Source organism: Schistocerca americana, chromosome X (genome assembly GCF_021461395.2).
Source record: "Schistocerca americana isolate TAMUIC-IGC-003095 chromosome X, iqSchAmer2.1, whole genome shotgun sequence".
NCBI classification, from domain to species: Eukaryota; Metazoa; Arthropoda; class Insecta; order Orthoptera; family Acrididae; genus Schistocerca; species Schistocerca americana.
Genome location: NC_060130.1, coordinates 561,469,736 through 561,489,730, shown reverse-complemented (window position 1 = coordinate 561,489,730; position 19,995 = coordinate 561,469,736). Strand labels below are relative to the sequence as shown.

At 43.1% G+C, this 19,995-nt stretch overlaps 1 protein-coding gene across 1 annotated transcript in view; it reads left to right on the top strand.

The window, feature by feature from the left end:
• The window catches only part of LOC124556155, a 232,562-nt gene that overhangs the window by 61,996 nt on the left and 150,571 nt on the right, over positions 1–19,995 (top strand). Inside the window, exon 3 of the mRNA XM_047130166.1 lies at positions 4,242–4,274. Coding sequence (XP_046986122.1) covers positions 4,242–4,274 — 33 coding nt within the window. The remainder of the gene's footprint in view (positions 1–4,241; positions 4,275–19,995) is intronic.

Genomic DNA, 19,995 nt, shown 5'->3' with positions numbered 1-19,995 from the left:
AACGCTGTGTAGTGCAAGCTCAATGCCTTACCAATTTTCCCCCGAGTGCCCTCTTATCCTTGTAACGGACGCCTCCCACTATGAGGCAGAGTAGTGTTCTTATATCGCACAAATAATGGGTCCAAACGTCCAACTGCTTGTATAGCCGCGAGTAGGTGGTGTCTGCATAGTGTCACACAGCGCAGAGGCTCCCAGTGTGAGTGGGCTTTGTGACTGCCACCGGCCGTCCTGTATTGCGGCGGTAGAGGGCAGTCATGGTACGGGCGTGCACCATTAGGTCTACCGAATCGTGCATGACTGCTATCGGCGTGTGATGGAAACTCTCAATTCACTTGCAAACTTTGGCACCCATGACTAGGTGTCTACGTGATACCACAGGTACCATTAGGAACATTTTGTGTTGCCAGTTATTTGTTTTAGACGGCTGCGAGTTTGAGCAATCTGACAGTTGTGGCACTATAGTTGCATTGTGAAGGATTGTTGGTTTCACCATATGTGCGAATGATTTGGAATAATAGTAATATTTGTCCTTATAAAGTTTGATAAATGGAATGGCAGTTATCTTCTTCTCAAAGCATTGTATTAAAATGGCCTTAACTCATTTAATCTTATTTGCAAAAATTTATTCATTTAATGTTATTTACTACAAATAAGTACCCCATTTGAAAATGACCGATTCTGTAATGCACATTCACAAATCCATATTACTTCTGTGTCAACATTTATGATATTGGCTAGTCGGTACGAGTTGCGCACGCCCGTGTGTTGTCAGTAATGGGAAATAAACAATACAACATCCTGTAACCCCGCAGTGGCTGAGCAGTGTACTCCACTTCCACTGAGGCAGGAGGCCAGTTTTACTTACCTCACAACCGAATTCACCAGCATCTGGTAAAATTAAGCACATCTTAAAATTTTACCAACTCTGTAAGTATTCTTGTTTGTTACTGGGCAGGAAAACTACACTCTTAAGAAGTGCTTAACGTTAGCGCACTTTTTTAGACCTGGCTGTTAGCTGCTAAATGCGTATTATAAAATACGGCCGAATGCAGCCTGCGAGCCATAGTTTGACGACCGCTGGTCTAAGACCACTTAGTTTGGCAACACCGTTGGTGTCACCTGCCTGCCTTTGTTGAGCACTTTAAAAATGTAATACACACAGAAAAACTATGACAAAATTCCTAGGTGCCTGCAGGTAGGTTACATTGCAGTTCTTTTGCCTGGTAGAAGGCACGCAGAACGAGAGAGGTGTAAGGCGATTGCCTTACTGCAGGCACCCAGGACTCGTGTTACAGTTTGTCTATATACAGGTACATTTTTAAAGTTTTCAGCAAAGGTGGGCAGGTGGCACCGACGGTGTTGCTGAAATGGGTGGTCTTCGATGGACCCTTTGTCGTTTTATTCATGCATGTGTCAAAGTCGTATCATTTCCTGATCAGTTCACGGTATGATGCAAAACGGGAGGACTGGAAAAGTAAAAAACATCCTTTCTGCTTCGAATCAACTTCAAATTTCTTCGAATGGTTTTGAATGGTCCCTAGCGATTCTGTCCTTTACATCAGAGCAAAAATTTCCGTCGACTGCTCTAAAATGAGGTGCGATCACGTTAATGGGTTTCCTGGCCTACGATGTCCATAGAGAAGGGCTAAATCGTCCCAGGAGTGTCGTGTCAGCAGTGCAAAACAGTCAAGAGCGACGTCCTCCTGCTCACTGCACTGTGAACTATCGTTTTCGACCGCGAAATGTGTGGGAACCAGCGCCCCAAAAAAATGGGGTGATTTCATTGACGCCCTTTATGCTCACCCTTCTGGCCCTTAAATGTCGATTCTGAGCGACGGTGTGAATGAAATGTTTTTCTCGGCCACGCATAAGAAAACCGCGTGATATCAACGAAGAACGTTGCGGTTCTGACCTCCACAGTGGAGGCGTCAAAATAAGGGATGAAATGTGGGTAAGAGCGGGGTGTGACGACAGTCTCATTGTGTGACATGTCCACTGCGGGGTTAGGTAGAATTGTGGCATTTGGTGCCCATGTGACATCATTAAAGCATTTCACAGTTTGCGTGAAGTTTGCACTTTAAGAGGAAGCTTGTAGGTACCTTTTAGCCAAATTTCCAACTTCTACGCCGCAATTAGAGACCGTCTCAGCATCTAGGAACAGTGGTTCTGTAATTGTGTTGCATAGTGTGGGAGGAGTGTTCATTAAGTAAGGCAACACTTTTTTTCCTCAAAGCATGTTGGTTTTATTCAGGATTCCAATGCACCATATTATTTCCTAATCTTTGGGCTACAAAACCCTATTTTTCAACACAATCTCCGTTCAATGCAACGACCTTATGTCACCTTCCTAGGAGGACCTGCATGCCCACATGTTACCACTCTGCTGGTTGAGGTCAGAGCCATCGTATGCTACATCAGTAACCTCCCCATCATCCACGTACTGCTTCTGGCGGGTGATGGAAGTCGGAAGGTGCGAGATCGGGACTACAGGGTGGATGAAACAGAACAGTACACTGAAATTTTATGAGCTCCTCTCGGGTGCGCAGACTTGTGAGAGGCCTTGCGTTGCCATGGAAAAAGAGAAGTTTCTTTTTTTTATTTCCTTATTTTGGCTTTGGGTTACAAGGACCATACAGCCGACAACGCTCATTAAGTGCCACAGAACATAAGTGAAAAAAAAAAAACAGAACAAAATTACGAAGTTGGCATGCAAACACACTCTTAAAGTAAGAGAGATTCACTAAATTTCACAAGGCTGTATCTTCTACACGAATGAAGGTAGAAACTGTCTCTTAATTTAGGCATCCAAATTCAAAGTTCACATTAGCGCCACTTGTGTATTGCCGATTCTTGGAGTTACCGACGGGGGCCTCCATAGTGCAGCTAGTGCGCTCTCTCGTTCGTTCATCGTCCTAGTGTGCGTCGAGTCTATTTGGCACCAACGTAGCGACAAACAACAGGCAGCCGGTGGCAGTAATGACAATGACGTTAGAGCAGAATTACAAACAACACTATGTTACAACATAGTGACAAATACGCATATGGCCTTTTAGTGAAATACAAAACATGAAAGGGCAAACGCCATACATAATACAATAAGTATAGCAATAGCTGAAGAACAAAAATGCAAATAGCATCATACGAAAGAAAAACCCAAAATGACAACACAAGACAATCAACGTTATGTACAGTAGTCAGTAGAACAGTGACATAAAATGTACAAGAGAGCAATAATGAAAATTCAATGTAAAAAAAAAGGTCTGAACGCAAATTAAAACACAAAATTACGCACCTGATTATGAATCAGGCTGATGCGAAGGTGAAGTACGTTTGCATTTTTGTGGCGACGTACACGCTGAACATTGCAGGAGTCACAGCTGTGTGCTACTGGCGGGCATACGGGAGATCAGACGGGTAGGAAATGTGGAAATTTGTGGTACCGTCTTATGGGACCAAACTGCAGAGGTCATCGGTTCCTAAGCTTATGTACTACTTAATTTAACATAAAATCAATTACGCTAAGGACGACACACACACACCCATGCCCGAGGGAGGACTCGAACCTCCGACGGGGGGAGCCTCGCGGATCGTGACAAGACGCCCTAGACCGAGCGGATACCCCTCGCGGCACCCAGACGGGTTTGCGTGGCATTGTTGCGGTGATGACACATGCTTTTTCAACATGCTTTTGTTGGCGGTCAGGTCCCCGTAGACATTCTACAAGCACCTATGAAAATCTACGGTTCTCCGGTTTTCCGCCACCAGTTCTCTGCTTGGAACGCACCTCCGCTACAGACGCCGTTTTGACGGCTACATATAGCGCCGCCACCTATCGGTACTTCATGAAACTATATGGGCTGAAGCGAGAATGTTCCACAATGCCCCACAATGAATCCCACACTTTTTCTCCATACTGATGATGGAGTCTATTACACAATACTTGGGGCATCGTAACTTGGTGGGGCTGTAAGTAAACAAATGGAAACAGTTTTTATAACGAAAGGAAGTTGTTTAGCAATCCTGAATTTACCGCATAATTTCTGTGTGCAGTTTTTCAGTGAGGTAGAGGAAATTATTCGATTAATTTGTTCGCTATAGCCCAAATGTATCCATCTTACATATGACATTAACTGTTTGTGTCTTGTTATTTTATTTCATAGCTGTCTTGAACAGGAATAATTGCGTATGTATTGCTACACTTTCTGTACTGTTACTGATATGCATCATCTTTGTGATTTCAGCTCATGACGAAGACGGTGCTCTGCCAAGGTGTGGTAAGTATGAAGATATTAAAGTCTTAAAATTAGCTTTTAGAAGACAGGCAATCATCGTAGGTTGTACCACTCGCTCTTTCCGGCTCCTGGATTTCTCCCTTACCATCTGCGCCCGTCCTGTCCACCTCTCCCCCACCCTCATCTACCTTGGCCTCACCATTGACCGTCACCTCACCTGGATCCCTCATCTCCGCACCATCCAGTCCAAAGCCCACAACCATCTCTGACTCCTCAAACTCCTATCTGGCCGGACATGGGGGTTGCACCCCTCTACCATCCTCCTCACCTACAAATCCTTAATCCGTCCCATCCTCTGTTACGCCAGTCCCACCTGGATATCCCCCCCCCCCCCCAATTCTATAAGTCCCTCCAGATCCTCGAGCACCATGCACTCCGCCTCACCTCCCGTATACTCCTCCCGTCCCCCATGGGATCCTTTATGACCTCATTCCTTTCCCCTATCTGCTCCTATACCTTGAACATATCTGCATACTCTACACCTCCCGCCACCTTGATCCTCTTCACCCCCTGGTTACTCCACTCCTCTCCCATCCCTGCCCTTTGCCACGCCTTCACTGTTGTGTCCCCCCTACCCTCCATCTCTACACCCTTCATCTCCTTTCCCAAGGTGGCTTCTGTCAACTTCCCCTCTCAGATGATGCCCTCTCTCCCTCCATTTATCCCTCCTATCAACTCTGATCCTCACCCCCCCCCCCCTCCTTTCCTCTGTCCTTTCCCTGGGCTACCTCTTGCCCCCCTTCCATCCTCTTTTCTCCCCACCTAACCTCTCCCCGCCTCCCTTCTCCCCCCTCCCCCCTGAGTCCTTTTGCAATTCCCTCCTCTGCCTCTCCCCAATCCCTGTCATGTCTGCCCCTCTTATGGGTCCTCGTCCTCCATCGGCTCCTTCCCCCCTCCCCTCCTTCGTTTTTCCTCTCCATCCCCCCCCAACCTTTTACCTTTTTCTTTCCCATAATCTGTCCAGGTTCCCCCCGTCTGCCCTCAGCTGTGGTATGTCATATTTGCCAACTTTTTAGTCTAGTGTTCAAGTGAATGTTCAGTGTTGTTCGTCTTTCCAAAGTGTTGCGAACAGAAATCATGCTGTCGCTGGGTGTGATTTTTATGTGTCTTGCGAACAGTAACCAGACTGTCACCGCGTTTTTTAATTGTCTGTCTATTATTTTACCTGTCTGCTTCATACGTATTTTATTAGCATCATCATCCCTTTGTTCTGTGTTTTAAGTTCCACGATTTTCTGCCATGTTACCATTTAAGTCTCCGAATTTATCGCCTGTGTTTATTATTTATTGACTTAATCTTTTTAAAACAAATTCTGTAGACTGAAGAGCGGCATACTAAGCTGCTGCCAGCCCGCCCCCTTCTGGGGGGAATATAAACTCAATAAAGAAAAAAAAAAATTTAGAAGAACGTCGTAACCATATATGGAACTGGCAATAGATTATAATTTGCTTCCTTTCCCTCTCTGTATCTCATGCAAAATTTATTCACCTAGCTTCGGTTCGCGTCTCACAATTTAAGCTTTCACTTCCACCATCTGCCAGTTGAACCATGAGATGTACTTGCCGATAAATATCCTTATACAAGAGGAATTATTTCCAGTAAGATATATTTCTGTGTGATAATTGGTTTCTGTCACTTCTTCCTTAAAACTCTGATAATGTCGGCAAAGTGGTGATGGTGTATAGGGAAAGAGTCTAGTATTCTGGAGAATTGGGGTCCAAATCCTTGACTCAGGTTTTCCAAGGGTCCCTCAATCGAGTCGGCTCAATAACAGAGTGATTTCTGGAGGCATCCAGGTGTCTTATCTCCTTCTGAATACGCCCCAAAATGTACAACTGCTCGTACCGTCTCAACGATACGTTAAAACTCTGACATTCCTTTTCTTATTTTTGATTACATTCGAACAACACATGGTGTATCAGAGTGAGTCACTCAATTTCACAAAGCTATATCTTCTACAGGAATGAAGGTAGAAACTGTGGGATGTCTCTTAACTTACGCATCGAAATTAAAAGTTTACATTGGCGCGCCACTTGTAAGTTACCGATTATCGGAGTTGCCGATAGGGGCCTCCATAGTGCAGCTAGTGCACACTCTCGTTCGTTCATCGTCCCGGTGTGCGTCGAGTCGATATGGCGCCAAGCGTTCTCCGCTTCAACGGGTGGAATCCAGTTAAAACTGTGCTGCGTGTAATTCTTAACAATGCTCTATTCCAACAGTGGACTGGTGGTAGGGTGCGTAAAAATATCGCATTGCACCATTATCCTTCAGGGTCGTCGGAACTGACGGAATGTTTGTTTATGGGGGGAGAGGAGCATGGGCTTTTATGAAACACTCTGTATCCCTTCTTCCCCTCTAAGAACTTTGAGTGAACTGCAACGCCTCATAGCAGCGCCAGTGAATGAATTAACTCTAAACATGCCGCAAAAGTATGGTACGAGTTTACTGTCGTCTGGATGTTTTCGCGTGCATCTGAACATTTCTGAAAAATCACATCTTGTGAAATCAGATGAATTTTATTAAAGGCCCTGTATTTTATGCCATACAACGCGCTTCCCTGCAGATGAAACGGACCAGTCTCTGTATCGTTCATACAAACATACATTATAAAGATGCAGCCATAGGTTTGCTCCTGTCCAAACTGTAGTTTTTCAGGAACAACTCTTGCCACTTTACAAAGGTTCACAGATAGTGTATCAAGGTATTGTCTGGTACACTTGGCCCTATGCCTGTAGGGCTGCCTACAAGCAGGGGCAGAGGCTTGTCTATATGCAGGGACAGGTCAATGACCTTTTACCATTGACCTTAAAAGCATTATGCAATTAGGCTCTCGTCCTCCCACTCCTTCCCTTACCACCTGTCCCCTCCCCTCTCCACCCCTGCCCCATCAATTAATCTCCACATAATACTAAAATGATACAGCCCTAGCAGTATGTGGTTTCTACAAATAAATTAAATTGAAACATTACCCCTTGCACAAGATATCTCCTTCAAAGTAATCCAGTAATTGTATGTGTGAAGCTTTATTTCCTTTTGCGTACACACACACAATGTGCGTTCACTGCGATGTCGCCAAACACGGATGCAACCATCATGATGCTGTAAACAGAACCTGCATTCATCCGAAAAAATGACGTTTTAACATTCGTGCACCCAGGTTCGTCGTTGAGTACACCATCGCAGGCGCTCCTGTCTGTTATGCAGCATCAAGGGTACCCGCAGCCATGGTCTCAGAGCTGATAGTCCATGCTGCTGCAAACGTCGTCGAAGTGTTCGTGCAGATGGTTGTTGTCTTGCAAACGTCCCCATTTGTTGACTCAGGGATCGAGACGTGGCTGCACGATCTGTTACAGCCACGCGGATAAGATGCCTATCATCTCGACTGCTAGTGATACGTGGCCGTTGGGATCCAGCACGGCGTTCCGTATTACCCTCCTGAACCCACCGATTCCATATTCTGCTAACAGTCATTGGATATCGACCAACGCGAGCAGCTATGTCGCGATACGATAAGCCACAATCGCGATAGGCGACTTTTACCAAAGTCGGAAACGTGATGGTACGCATTTCTCCTCCTTACACGAGGCATAACAACAACGTTTCACCAGGCAACGCCGGTCAGCTGCTGTTTGTGGATGAGAAATCGGTTGGAAACTTTCCTCATGTTAGCACGTTATAGGTGTCGCCACTGGCGCCAACGTTGTGTGAATGCTCTGAAAAGCTAATCATTTGCATATCACATCATCTTCTTCCTGTCGGTTAAATTTCGTGTCTGTAGCATGTCATTTTCGTGGTGTAGCAATTTTAATGGCGAGTAGTGTATAATTCCAGATATCGAAAATGGTATTACATGTAAGATTTCAAGTGCAAAACACACTTAGTAACCACAATTGAGTTTGAAATTCAATATTTCCACATTTAAATTTTCTGTATTCCTTGTTAAAATACAGTCGGCTTGATTATTAGCACTACTGAAATAAATCATAGGTTAGCAAACGAGCGTAGCCAGGATTAAATTCATCTAAATATATAAAAACGGTTCTCAAAATACAAATGAGCACAATTGCTAATTGTATTTAACTTCTAGACACTAAATATGTGACATCGATACTTCGCGGCCCACAGAGAGTGCTACTGAATTTTCAAGATTAACTGAAGCCTCTCCCACAATATTTCGCTCAAGCAAGCCAGATGACGCAAGCTATCTACTGTTTGAAAACGTTTGTTTTTGTGATTAATTTCAGTTGTCATTAGTAGCATATAATCCGGGGTGGTTCAAGAACATTTTTTTCCACCCAAGCATCCTATTATTTGCCCCTCCCCCTCACTTTTACCTTTGTAGACTTTCACCCATATCAGGTTTCCTTACTTGTTGTTATACATACTGTATTCAGGTCTTGCACTTGAGTGCCCCTATCAGCTTAGTGTTCCATGCGGTCGCTAATGATTCTAATACGTCCTATATAGAAATCAGACAGTTTTACATCTACATCTACATTTATACTCCGCAAGCCACCCAACGGTGTGTGGCGGAGGGCACTTTACATGCCACTGTCATTACCTCCCTTTCCTGTTCCAGTCGCGTATGGTTCGCGGGAAGAACGACTGTCTGAAGGCCTCCGTGCGCGCTCTAATCTCTCTAATTTTACATTCGTGATCTCCTCGGGAGGTATAAGTAGGGGGAAGCAATATATTCGATACCTCATCCAGAAACGCACCCTCTCGAAACCTGGACAGCAAGCTACACCGCGATGCAGAGCGCCTGTCATGCAGAGTCTGCCACTTGAGTTTCTTAAACATCTCCGTAACGCTTTCACGGTTACCAAATAACCCTGTGACGAAACGCGCCGCTCTTCTTTGGATCTTCTCTATCTCCTCCGTCAGACCGATCTGGTACGGATCCCACACTGATGAGCAATACTCAAGTATAGGTCGAACGAGTGTTTTGGAAGCCACCTCCTTTGTTGATGGACTACATTTTCTAAGCACTCTCCCAATGAATCTCAACCTGGTACCCGCCTTACAAACAATTAATTTTATATGATCATTCCACTTCAAATCGTTCCGCACGCATACTCCCAGATATTTTACAGAAGTAACTGCTACCAGTGTTTGTTCCGCTATCATATAATCATACAATAAAGGATCCTTCTTTCTATGTATTCGCAATACATTACATTTGTATATGTTAAGGGTCAGTTGCCACTCCCTGCACCAAGTGCCTATCCGCTGCAGATCTTCCTGCATTTCGCTACAATTTTCTAATGCTGCAACTTCTCTGTATACTACAGCATCATCCGCGAAAAGCCGCATGGAACTTCCGACACTATCTACTAGGTCATTTATATATATTGTGAAAAGCAATGGTCCCATAACACTCCCCTGTGGCACGCCAGAGGTTACTTTAACGTCTGTAGACGTCTCTCCATTGATAACATGCTGTGTTCTGTTTGCTAAAAACTCATCAATCCAGCCACACAGCTGGTCTGATATTCCGTAGGCTCTTACTTTGTTTGTCAAGCGACAGTGCGGAACTGTATCGATCAACATTATTTTACTGACTCTTGTTTGATTTTCGACACAATAGTAACGTTGTTTATTGTCGTCGTCGACATGTGTATTTTACGCTACTGTGCCCATGTCTGTCGATGGATAATCGACATGTTTGACTTGTTACGATCATTGGATATGAGACTTATCGGAACAAGCAAAATGCTCGTTCAGCATGTACAGAATAGCTTGTATGTGACTTCCTGCCTTGTGACACTCTACTACAACGTAGATGTGGAAAATTATTGGTTTGAGGCTCCATTCGAGTTTTTCGTGTATGCAGGTGCTACTTTACGTAATTGCTTCCATAATATTGGGGAAAATGTCGGAAAAATGGAGCGTTAGGATACTCAAAAAATGTTCAAATGTGTGTGTGAAATCTTATGGGATTTAACTGCTAAGGTCATCAGTCCCTACACTTACACACTACTTAACCTAAATTATCCTAAGGACACACACACACACACACACACACACACACACACACACACACACCCACACCCATGCCCGAGGAAGGATTCGAACCTGCGACCGTAGCGGTCACGCGGTTCCAGACTGAAGCGTCTAGAACCGCACGGCCACACCGGCCGGCTGCATTCAAGGTCGAGGTTAACTTCCCCTGCATCTATACAAGCCCTGCGCGTAGGCAACCTGACGGGCAGATAGTACCTTGAAATACAGGGTGTTTCAAAAATGACCGGTATATTTGAAACGGCAATAAAAACTAAACGAGCAGCGATAGAAATACACCGTTTGTTGCAATATGCTTAGGACAACAGTACATTTTCAGGCAGACAAACTTTCGAAATTACAGTAGTTACAGTTTTCAACAACAGATGGCGCTGCGGTCTGGGAAACTCTATAGTACGATATTTTCCACATATCCACCATGCGTAGCAATAATATGGCGTAGTCTCTGAATGAAATTACCCGAAACCTTTGACAACGTGTCTGGCGGAATGGCTTCACATGCAGATGAGGTGTACTGCTTCAGCTGTTCAATTGTTTCTGGATTCTGGCGGTACACCTGGTCTTTCAAGTGTCCCCACAGAAAGAAGTCACAGGGGTTCATGTCTAGCGAAAAGGGAGGCCAATCCACGCCGCCTCCTGTCTGTTTCGGATAGCCCAAAGCAATCACACGATCATCGATATATTCATTCAGGAAATTAAAGACGTCGGCCGTGCGATGTGGCCGGGCACCATCTTGCATAAACCACGAGGTGTTCACAGTGTCGTCTAAGGCAGTTTGTACCGCCACAAATTCACGAAGAATGTCCAGATAGCGTGATACAGTAATCGTTTCGGATCTGAAAAATGGGCCAATGATTCCTTTGGAAGAAATGGCGGCCCAGACCAGTACTTTTTGAGGATGCAGGGACGATGGGACTGCAACATGGGGCTTTTCGGTTCCCCATATGCGCCAGTTCTGTTTATTGACGAAGCCGTCCAGGTAAAAATAAGCTTCGTCAGTAAACCAAATGCTGCCCACATGCATATCGCCGTCATCAATCCGGTGCACTATATCGTTAGCGGCGCTGAGGGGTTGCCGCGTTTGAATTTTGTATGGATAGAGGTGTGAACTCTGGCGCAAGAGACGATACGTGGACGTAGGCATCATTTGGACCGCAGCTGCAACACGGCGAACGGAAACCCGAGGCCGCTGTTGGATCACCTGCTGCACTAGCTGCACGTTGCCCTCTGTGGTTGCCGTACGCGGTCGTCCTACCTTTCCAGCACGTTCATCCGTCACAGTCCGTTGAAATTTTTCAAACAGATCCTTTATTGTATCGCTTTTCGGTCCTTTGGTTACATTAAACCTCCGTTGAAAACTTCGTCTTGTTGCAACAACACTGTGTTCTAGACGGTGGAATTCCAACACCAGAAAAATCCTCTGTTCTAAGGAATAAACCATGCTGTCTACAGCACACTTGCCCGTTGTGAACAGCACACGCTTACAGCAGAAAGACGACGTACAGAATGGCGCACCCACAGACTGCGTTGTCTTCTATATCTTTCACATCACTTGCAGCGCCATCTGTTGTTGAAAATTGTAACTACTGTAATTTCGAAAGTTTGTCCGCCTGAAAATGTACTGTTGTCCCAAGCATATTGCAACAAACGGTTTATTTCTATCGCTGCTCGTTTAGTTTTTATTGCCGTTTCAAATATACCGGTCATTTTTGAAACACCCTGTACCACTGCTACATTGGGGGATCGAAGGCTGTGTTGTAGTGTTACCTGTGTCTGTTTCTTGTTTACTATTTTTTCATGTAGTTTCTACAACTAAATGATTGAATCAAGTCTTACTGGGGTGCTGTAATTATTTTCGGTCACCAATGGCAGGAGGATATGAACGTGTAACTGAAAAGAAGTAATGGTACCGTACTTCGAATCAAAATAATTTGTATCATAGGCACTTACTAACAGAAAATTAAGTGCCAAGGACGGTCGTTTTTGTATTATAATGGTCCTTGTTGTGAAACATCTATGGTGCCTTCTCTGTGCCATGCCTGTTCTTGTACCTGTAGGATGTCTATACCAGGACAAGGATAAAATTCCTTGTCTGGCAGTAAAAGAACGGGTGAAAAAGGTTTTCGAGTGTAGATCTCTTTTAGGTCCGTACACGTCTTCCATCATTTCTCCAATGAATAGATTCCATACTTCATGTAAGATTCTGAATGCTCTGCAGCACACACATCATTTACTGTCATAACCTGTTCAGTGGATTAAAAATCTTTTGCAATCGCAGATTTTGTGACGTGGGATAGATGAATGTCACTTGGTATCTAATTTGATGACAATGGCGGATTTACAAAGAATTCGTACTTGTAATCGCTTAGTTTTGCCAATATAAAAGCAACTTTGAAGGCGGATGAATCGTGCCACGGAATGATGAGTCTGCTTTCCCGGGCAGACCAATCTTATTCGAAAGGATATTTCTTCCTGTAGTTAACCAAAGAAACGTGTGTAGTATTAATCAGTTGCTGTTTTACCGTTAGCGAGACAATAAACAAGAAGAATCCCTGTCTCATTGAGGAAAAAACTGATCGTATCTACTCTGCTGTTTTCTGTTTCGTTTCTGGCGCGATGTGATGGCCCATGACTCATCAATCGTAACACATCGCCCATATGAGTCAGCTCTTTTAACGCTCTCAACTTTATTGAGATATTCATTTTCGCACTTCATTTGGTCAGCATCAACGAATGCGGTAGCTGTCATTCTCGAAACACATTACACAGTTAATTCTTCACCTAAAACGCAGCATACTGTTTTTACTAATCTGCTTGTCGCGTCAGCTACGTTAAACACCTTCAATGGCCGATTGTTCAATACAGTATTGTGTACTTTTTTGATGTTTATATCAGCGTCTCTCAAGTGTATACCTGAACAGGTGTAAACACTTCTTCATTCTCATAATTGCGAAATACATCTCTTCTGATGGTCAATTTTGTCCAATGTTTTCACCCAGAATATGGGAAGCAAAGAGCTTACAGTAAAAAATGTGTTTCACGGTATCGAAGATGAAACAATGCTCATAGGTCTTAAGTTATGCATTTAAGAGGCCATGTTTACTGCATATTTTTCTTGATTTGTCCCATACCACCATCTCTGAAAGTTTGTCGGTGAAATTCTTGTTCGCTCTGTATAGTCTACCAATCTGCAGTTTTGCAGTTTTGGAATTACGCCATTTTAAAGCACCAAGAGTTTCTACTATTGCAGGGTATAAGCCAATTTACAAGTGATTTGAACTGTTGTACATTACATGCCACTTCACAACATCTGAAGAAGCAACAGCTTGTGCACCAGCTCCTGAGGGTCGTAACATTTGAATTCAGTCGTTCATTTTTTTTTTTTTTTTTGCAGTTGAATACCCAAACTTATTTCGGAATGTTTATTGCCGAATGAAAATCATCCAAAGCGTTTTACGATGGTACGATACTTTCGATAATCCGTTTCAACCAGACACAGACAAAACGACTACTTTGGAAATCAGAATAAGTCAAAATGTTCTTAAGATTAGGTTTATAGTTACTTACTTGCGGAATATAAGGAAAACGGAGTGCCTTTGCCATAAACTCCTTCCATGTGACAGAGCGAGGATTCGTCCCTCTTCCTTACTAGATATTAAAGGTCTGCGATGCAAGACCCCAATTAACGAAATGGTTCATCTGATATCCGCAAAGATACTGACTTCTCTACTTTTGCAGCTCGACGAGACATCGATGTTTCCACTCAAGGAGTTCGATTTCTCGGTTGTTCTATTGACTTACGTATTCTGCAATTCTGTACAAATTATTCTGAATCCAGAATGAAGGTTGTTATAAAATATTAACTTTTCATTGTGAGATATATTCTCCAAAGCAAAGAATGCTATGTTACGATTTCCTTAAATCAGTCGATTTCGGGAAGGTCGGGTGTCATTGAAACACAGCAGTCAGCCAGGACAGGCTCATCGTTTCATTACCGCTTCTCTCATTACTGCAGTGAATCCTGCTGTCAGAAATGACCGACGGCGGGAGGTGGAAGGCATTCGGCTCTTGCTGGGGATCAGTCACGGTATCGCTCATGAATGACTTATATCGTTCCCTGCTCCGCATTATGAAGAGAGATGAAGCATGGTGTCCATCATCTTGAGCCAGAGGGTAAGCGTCAGAACCAACACTGGAAGCACATGAATTTACCCCCCCCCCCCCCCCCCCGAAACCCCCCCCCCCCCAAAAAAAATCCAAGGTCGTGTACGCCAGCTCCAGGAAAGTAATTATGGCGTTTTGTTTGATAGCTTTTTCTTTGACTGCAAGGTCCCGCTGCTCGTTGACACTCTGAAACACGGCACCACAATTAACGCACAGCGGCACATTGACAGACTGAAGAAACTGCAGCGCGCCGTCAAGTTCAAACGCACAGGAATGTTGACGGACGGCATCAGTTTGTTGCAGGATAGTTCCTGCCTATATGTTACCAAGATTGTTTCGGCTACGCTGCAAAAGTTTCGCTGGGGAGGTGTTACACATGCTCCATACAGTCTCGATCTCTCCCCATGCCATGGTTCCGTAGTCTAATGTTACATATCCCTTACCAAAAAAATGTTCGTAGATGTACAGAAAGTAAATATCCTACGTTGAACTAACTATTCTAGTGCTGTCAACGTTTGTATGGTTTCGTAATTGCAGAGACATTATATTAGCAGATAAATGTGTGTCGTGCTATGGGTGTCGCATTGTGTAGGATGTCGGTTCCTGTTTATGCTTCCCAATTAGTAGGACCAAGGTTTTTCGTTTAAGTAAAAGCCACTGGAATGTTGGTGCTCTTTGGCATCATCAGTATTTAATCGTAAATTCTTGACACTTTCTAGAACACCATTTGTTAAGTAAATGCGTTGTGCTGCATTTCAGTACGACACAATGAACTTCATAGTTATATTGACCGCTCTGGGCAGCAACTAAAACTATTATGGCGCATTTGGCGCCTAAAATTTCTATAAGTATTACGTACATAGCTTCAAGTTCCTTAAGAATTGGATGTAGTTAAAATAATTTTATTATGACTATCTTAATTGAAATTACTTTTCAAGTATAATTTGCATAATGTTTTGTGGAAATAATTATTGACAGAAGGATTTATGCTCCTAATAATTAATAACTGGAGTTACAAATTTAGGCAGTATAAAAACCACCAACTTCACTTCTTACATAATTGTCGATTGAATTATCGATAGTAAAATCAGAAGAAATAAAAATGTAAACAGAAATTTTATTTCCTAAAAAACTAAAGCATAATAATATTATATGAATGTGTGGTTTCTGTCATTTCGGACATGTCCGGAAGAACAGACACCATATTCATATAATTTGATAGGCCTAGCTGGGCAGTGAATCCACCTTGATCAATGCGGATGCACAAATACGTGCGACCTCCTGCGGGAATCTCAGAGAGCGAATATGGAGGAGATGGACAGTGACTGCGGATAGGTAGCGCTCGATGGGAGTGTGGACCGGACGTGAGGCGTGCCGAGGTAGTCCGCCAACAGTTTCAAAAAGTCTGTGTCCTGGATGGAGCAGTGGATACCGCACCTGCCTATTAAGAAGGAGATCTCGCGAACAAATCGCGGTACGGTACACATTTTCACTCGTCGTCGCAGATTCCGCGTAGTGTCCCAATGTAGTTGACAGCAGTGATCCCTTCCCTTTCTTCCCCTCTGCACCTGCAATTTACATATGATAATAGTATTACTTTCACTGTAAAGTGGTTTCTGACTCATTTGAGGCAATAGCTGTGATTACTAGTTTTCGTGGCTCAAGATCAATGTTGCTATACGGATCGATATGAAAAATAAAATTATATTATCAGGAAAATAGTGTTTTGGTGATAATACATATGCAAAATTATCTCTAGATGTGGACTATATAATTTAAGCATAAAAATTATGTCAGGCGGAAATTTATACGGAATCTAATATTACAGCTAAGGTACTAAAGTTCTGAGAACGAAACATCCATTACAGTAGACAACCGCAATCATTTTCATGAAGTCAGTGACAGTCTTGTCACGCAGTTGCATAAATGTATTAACAATTATGAAGATTACTTTTGAAATAATAGAAAGGTCGCTTACGTTCTTCTATGAATCTCGTTTTTAGCCCTCATACTTTCACTTCGTGAATTAAACACACAAATCGTAAATAGTGGTGAACAGGGTTTAATGTCACACAACACAAATAACCTGTTGCAATTCCTTGATAAACGCAGCTGAAGACTTAGGGAATCTGAATTTGGTGATTTCAAGTGCAGTCAACGCAGTTTTGGTGTTTAAAGCGATGCAAAGGCTCTTTTTGTACATGAAGAATGTGTTCTTCATTATTGGGATGAGTACTTACACTACGGCACCAATATAGCCACGTAATCCTCCCAGTGGACTCAAAATTTCTTCGTCCGTACGTGTATAGTGAGCATAGGTCCTCGAGTCACTGCAGAATTAATCTTTTCTTCCTCCGTTCTGCAACTCGTTCTCTTTAGACTATCTGTATTCTTTTCGGCTCTAACGGCCCCATTCATGTTCTTTAATGTCGATACAATCCCTTAAGTTTTATTTCGGGACAATTCATTATTTTTCTATCACTTTGTCGGGGTAAGAAACCCACTACCTGATATCGGGTTGCCTTTCTCCTTATTCCAAATTTTTACAGTGGTGCGAAGCGTTTGGGAACGACTACTGTAGAAGAATCCCTTACGATGAGTAAACTGATAATCTACACTTGAGCCCAGAAGGCCAAAACAGTTGCAAATCCAATGTGGTGGAGTCATCAGGTACCTTCGCCATTGTAGTCCACTGACAACGCAAGGATAGCACTGTTGATGGTAGAGGTATCAACTTCCTACGCATGCCATGAAGTATATGTTCATTCTTTTTGGGAAAACGGGACTTCAGGCAATGACCGACAATGAGATGGCAATTGCTGTGGCTTGGTGGCAACCGTGTGAGAGCCCTCGATGCGTGTAGGGTGCATCACAGGTGATATCTAGCACACGCAAGGAACTTGCATTAGGTGACGTACCCAACAAAAATGGTTCAAATGGCTCTGAGCACTATGGGACTTAACATCTGTGGTCATCAGTCCCCTAGGACTTGGAACTACTTAAACCTAAGTAACCTAAGGACATCACACACATCCATGCCCGAGGCAGGATTCGAACCTGCGAACGTAGCGGTCACGCGGTTCCAGACTGAAGCGCCTAGAACCGCACGACCACACCGGCCGGCCGTACCCAACATAAAATCTTTAACAGAGCTAAAGGCAAACAGTGTGAACACAGAGACCTTCATATTTGCAATCGAAGGAAACTTTACTGTGGAAGAAATAAAGGTCATGGTGGGGATACATCCACCACCACCTAGGTGGTGGTGGTGGAACATCCCACTACCCACGCGATGTTTAGAAATTAGTAGCAGTGCCCGTTAAACATTCTGTAGGCACAGGCCGCAAGGCACACGTCGTGCAATTTGTCTAATATCCAGTCAGTAGCTGCATTCAGTATCTCCAGCACATTAATTCACTATCACACAAGTGCAGCACACCTGAATAAATAGACACTACACTGTATCTGTCTAGTGTCCATTGTAACATTCATTCCACTTTTTAAGGTTGGAGAAATAGCAGTTTCGCCTTGACACTATGACTCACAAAGATGTCTTAATCGGCAACAAACGTACTTCCATTTACATCTGTTTCGGCATCTACATCTTCATCTGCATTCTGCAAATTACTGTGAAGTGCATGGCAGAGGGTACGTCCCATTGCACCGGTTATTGGGGCGTTTTCCAGTTGCATTCGAGTATGGAGCCCAGGAGGTTTGCAACGTGTAATTTTCTTCTCTCTAAATGTTCCTGGCAGTCCATTCATCACAGATTTTAACCATCATAATGTTGTCACAAAACGATTCTGTAATTGGCGTAAGTCCATTTATATTCTTCTTACTAAGGTGTGTACCAAATAAATGTTCACATGTGTATCAGATCTTATGGGACTTAACTGTTAAGGTCGTCAGTCCCTAAGCTTACACACTACTTAACATAAATTATCCTAAGGACAAACACACATACCCACGCCCGAGGGAGGACTCGAACCTCCGCCGAGACCAGCCGCACAAGATGTGTACCTTTTTCGGTGTAATTTACGTTACCGATCTCAGTAACAAGATTATCCAAGTTCTCCAATAATAACCACAAACCAAAGCGTTCATCAATTAGTCTCCTCTGTTTCCTTAGTAACTGAGAGATATTTAGCACTTTGGAGAAATCGATTTTGACACATTCTGCTGTCGGAGAAGACTGATCAGTTGTGGCTATTAAGCGACCTTTTATACGCAAAGGATCCTGTATGGTGGTACTTCCAGCGACGTGATACTCCTATCATGCCTGTACTTGCAATCCAGTTGTGAACTCCTACCTCAACTGGACTATTTTGTATGCTGATACTTTCCCTTGTCATAACTTGTGTGGGTCCACATCCATAACCTACCTCAGACATAACGCGGGTGGATTCATCTCCGAATATTAGAAAGGAGAGAAGACACATTTTTAGAATGTTTTATAGTTCTTTTAACGTTTTTTGATGTTATTGAAATCCTCACGTTATACTTGTAAACATTTCTTTTCTGTGGATTATTAAGTTCCATTTTTAATGGATAGAAGGCACTTTTTATTAGTGCAGGTGCACTATTTAGGTTTCTTAAATTTCTTAATATAAAACCACAGCAAGCTGTTATATGTTTATTCACGACAGTGGACTTAAAATTCCACGTCAAGAAGTTACTCTGTAACTGTAACAAACTGTATGTCACACAACTTTTTTATTGTATCTTATTCGTTAAAAAGCTTTAGAAGATTTGTAAACGTAAGTGTTGAACTAGATTCATTGATCTGCAGATTGAAATTGGACAGTTTTGTAATGAAAGACTATTTGATCATCAAGGTGTATTACATTAATGCAATTAGACCGTCACTTTCCACTGAGCATATTCTGTTCCTGAAGTTCGAATATCAATATTCTGCATGTTACCCGTCTGTAGTCACCATAACCTCTTCATTGGACAGAAAAACATTTATAGTCACAATTTTTTCTAGATGTGGAAATAGATGATGTTACATCTGGTAAACAGGATGGATGATCCAAATAGGTCTCTTGTTTCCATTTTCTCCTTATAAAATCCAGAGTTTTTCTCATTTAGTTTTTCTTCTAACATGGTCTAAAGCAGTCATCCTCAAACTGGGGGTCGTGCCTCCTTCGGGAGAGGTGCAGGGAATAAGAAATTGAAATCTTTGTATTTCATATTATTCAAGAAAGTCTTCGGGTAAAAAAATATTGCTATTGTCATTTTCATGAACTAAGTTAGGAAGCTCCCCCATTGTTCATTTGATGTCTTGTATCCCAAGGACTGACCAGTAGACCCTGTCACCAGGAATGCTAAGAAGAGTTACGAATAGTATTTCATCGCGGAGCATCTGTCACCGATCACCCGGAGGGTTAGCTACTTACCAAACATTTAACAACCATTAGTGACGACAAGCCGCTTGGCAATGTGACCGCCACATCCTGGCGTCACTGACTACAAGAATAGGTTGTTAATAAGAGCCATTGTGAGGGTCCATTCGAAT